Genomic DNA, 3623 nt, shown 5'->3' on the forward strand with positions numbered 1-3623 from the left:
ATTTTCATTTATTCAATGCCACATATAATTAATCCAAACAAATAAAAGAACCACATATTTGATAATAAAATGTCATCCATAAAAGTCCGATTTTTGGATTATAACAAAGTCGAAATTAAAAGAGAATCACTTATCCTAGCCAGCTCACCAAATTGGTGCTTCGTGTACAAAAATCCAATTGATATCGATGAAGATCTCATACCGGGCTCTTGTATATTAATCCAGTCCAAAAATTAAAAAGGAAAATATTTTATTTCTTTAGGGTTTTTGTTTTATGTTATTTTATTAAAATTTAGGTTTCTCTGTTTTAACTTTTAAGGAATTACGTTGACATAAGATTTCTATCCTAGTTTAGCCTTACTGTATTGCTATTTATACCCCACATTCTATAACGCAACCACAAAATACCGAAATCACCTGTCCTAGCTAGCTCATCAAATAGGCCCGTGTGTACAAAATTCCGATTGACTTACTCTCTATATGAAGTGATTGTGACACCACCAATTAATATTGATTAAGATCTCATACTGGGCTCTTGTAGATTAATCCGGTCCGAAAATAAAAAAGGAAAATATTTTATTTCTTTAGGGATTTTGTTTTATGTCATTTTATTAAAATTTAGGTTTCTTTGTTTTAACTTTTAAGGAATTACGTTGACATAACTCTGATTGGGTTTTGATGTGATAAGATTTCTATCCTAGTTTAGCCTTCCTTTATTGCTATATATACCCCCCATATTCTATAAGCCAACCACAAAATACCGAAGTCATAAAGGTTAGCCTATTTTTCTGTGCGCACCAGAAAAGAAAAGATGAAGAATAATTCGAACTCCCCTTCAACAAAAGCACTAATATTTCTCATTCAAATTGTTTGTCTAGTTGTCTTTCTTCCAACCAGCCACTGCAACAGGCTGACGGTCTTCTTTCCCATGGATGCCAATCTGATCGCACAAACATGCAACCAAACACCATATCCCGATCTTTGCGTCTCTACGCTTCAATCAGACCCTCGAAGCGCCAAAGCAGATGTCAAAGGCTTAGGCATCATAATGGTTGATGCAGTTAAGGCTAAGGCACACGAAGCTAATCTCCGAGTCGAGGAGCTGGTCGATAAAGATCCGGGAAATGTAGCCTTACAAGACTGCAGATTTAACTACGACGATATTTTCCAACTTGATATTCCTCAAGCTGTTGAAGCTTTCAGTAAAGATGATTATAAGTCAGCAGAGCTAGGCATGACCAATGTCGCCGCAAACGAAGATTCATGCGAAAGACGTTTTTCCGGTGGAAGTCCTTTCAAAGATGAAAGCCAAGCTCTCCATGATGTTGCTTATGTGGCTGCAGCAATTGCCAAAGTATTGCGCTCTTGATGTATTCTTCTGTTGTCATGATAGAGTAGTAAATTTGATAGAATAATCAAGAATAGCATTTCTTGACAGCGACTTCTCATTTGATGGCGTCAATATTTGATCTATGTGGTCATTTCAATAATTGAAAATTGTAAAATCCCTTTACAATTTGGAATACAATGCCGTATAGGATAAAAGATGTCCATAAATTTTAGGTTGTTCATAAGATCATGCCACCAAATCCCCGATATAGTGCGTATTATTTTGGTAGACATTTAATTTGTTTATTTTGTTTGGCGATATCTAAATTGTTTAAGTAATTTTTTGGGAACATTACACATGGAGGCAAAAATATATATATTATTTCAAGAAACCCCTTTGATTTTAAACATTTCGAGGAGAAGCAAACAATAATACCTAAAGCTCAATCTAAAATATGAAAATAATTTTTAAAATACCAGCATACTCCAAACAAATATGTTTGCTAACATAGCCCAGGCCACACAACTTTAAAGAAATCAATGTGTCATCAGCTTAAATCCTCGTTGGTTATTTGTGCAAGTTCATTTTCAGAACTATATGTAGAATCAATTTGTATCCTTTATTTCTATAATTTGTCCAACCTGTCCTTGATTATTTTTGCATAATTAGTTTCAAATACATGTATAATCAATTTTATATACTTTTTAGTCGAATCAATTTCTATAGTTTATATATATGCCATCAGTCCCACCCATTCTCGACATTTGCAGAATCAATTTCAAATATAAGTAGAATCAGTTTTGTGTACTTTTTAGTCGAATCAGTTTGTATAGTTTTAGTAGAATCTGTTTATATATTTTTAACAGAACTACATACATGCCATTATTTCTACCTGTCTTCGATCATTTTTGCATAATCAGTTTCAAATATATGTAGAATCAGTTCTGCGTACTTTTTAGTAAAATCAATTTGTATAATTTCAATAGAATCAGTTTGTATATGTAATTTCAACAAAATTATATATATATATATATATATATATATATATATATATATCATCAGTCCAACCTTTCATCAACTATTTTTGCGAAATTAGTTTCAGATATGAATAAGTTTTGTATACCTTTTAGAAGAATCAGTTTATATAGTTTTAGTAGAGTCATTTTGTATATATTTAACAAAATTACATACATGCCATCAGTCAAAACAGCCCTTGATAATTTCTTTTTTCTTTCCAGAATCTGTTTAAAAAATATGTAGAGTCAGTATTGTATACTTTTTAGTATAATCAGTTTGTATAGTTTTCAGTAGAGTCAGTTTCTATAGTTTTCAATATAATCGGTTTGTATATTTAAACCTCTCTTCTTATCTTTTCTTCTTTCTGATGAATGACAATGTTTGCAAAATTTCACTAATCATTTTTTGATTTATTAAATCCCGGGTGTGTTCAATAAATTTCCATTTACGCGGCTTGATTTTACCAATTTACAACCAATCATACAAATGTTGATCAAGGCAATGCAGTCCTCTTATATCAAATTGCATCTGCTTCCAGGTCTTTTGTTACCCAAACTACAATCCACCATTTCCGTTTCTCCCTTTTGAACCCAAGGTCCCATGCATAAATGCTAGCATTGTAAGTTCACTAGTTTTCGCGAGTTTAGTGACCATGGTCGGTATCCTTCATCGCATTGAAACTCGGTTTTGCTCTTTACAAAAATGAAACACACTTTTTTTGTGAGTTCATTGCTACCTCTTAAACATCTCAACCGTTGATAACAGCCATAAAAATACCATGTTCTCTCGTTCAGGAGAAATTTGAAACAACATAAAAACCTTCAAAAGCATTTACCCAAGCACCTTTGTAAACTTTTTTAACTTTTAAATGCCTCCGGAAATCATATATCAAAAAATCCCCTACGTGGCTGCTTACGGATTAATTGGGTAGACATTTATTTATTTATTTTTTTAATTTTTGTGGTCAACAGCATTTAATTTGTTTAAGTTTTTTTTTTCTTTGTTTGGAAATTCCTAAATTTAAATTCTCATTATTTATGTGTGTGTACATAGCTAATTGTTATGGGCATTCCAAAGATGTTGTCCACCTCAAACGTACTATATTAAAAGAAATAATCTTATAAAGACTGCACAATTAAAATCGCAAAAGAAATTAAAAATTACTCCAAATACCAGCAGATTATGCACATCCTATTTGGGTGTTGTATAATTACATGCATACTTGAAGGCTGTCGTACTAAAAGAGATTTTACAACTCCAACATACAAAAAAACAA

General features: G+C 32.0%; 1 protein-coding gene across 1 annotated transcript; it reads left to right on the forward strand.

Annotated features, from left to right (window-relative positions):
• The first annotated feature begins 766 nt into the window (after nucleotides 1-766).
• On the forward strand, nucleotides 767-1427 carry LOC125477929 (cell wall / vacuolar inhibitor of fructosidase 1-like). Its single transcript, XM_048585448.1, has one exon. The coding sequence runs from the start codon at nucleotides 812-814 to the stop codon at nucleotides 1367-1369; it is 558 nt and encodes a 185-aa protein (XP_048441405.1). The 5' UTR covers nucleotides 767-811; the 3' UTR covers nucleotides 1370-1427.
• Nucleotides 1428-3623: the final 2196 nt, after the last annotated feature.

Source organism: the organism of the source record quoted next, unplaced genomic scaffold (assembly GCF_019419815.1).
Source record: "Pyrus x bretschneideri cultivar Hongxiangsu unplaced genomic scaffold, Pyrus_bretschneideri_v1 Contig23, whole genome shotgun sequence".
Classification (NCBI taxonomy): Eukaryota; Viridiplantae; Streptophyta; class Magnoliopsida; order Rosales; family Rosaceae; genus Pyrus; species Pyrus x bretschneideri.

Excerpts from the sequence above, each read along its gene's own strand:
- LOC125477929 (XM_048585448.1), top strand. The coding sequence starts at position 812 with ATGAAGAATAATTCGAACTCCCCTTCAACAAAAGCACTAATATTTCTC.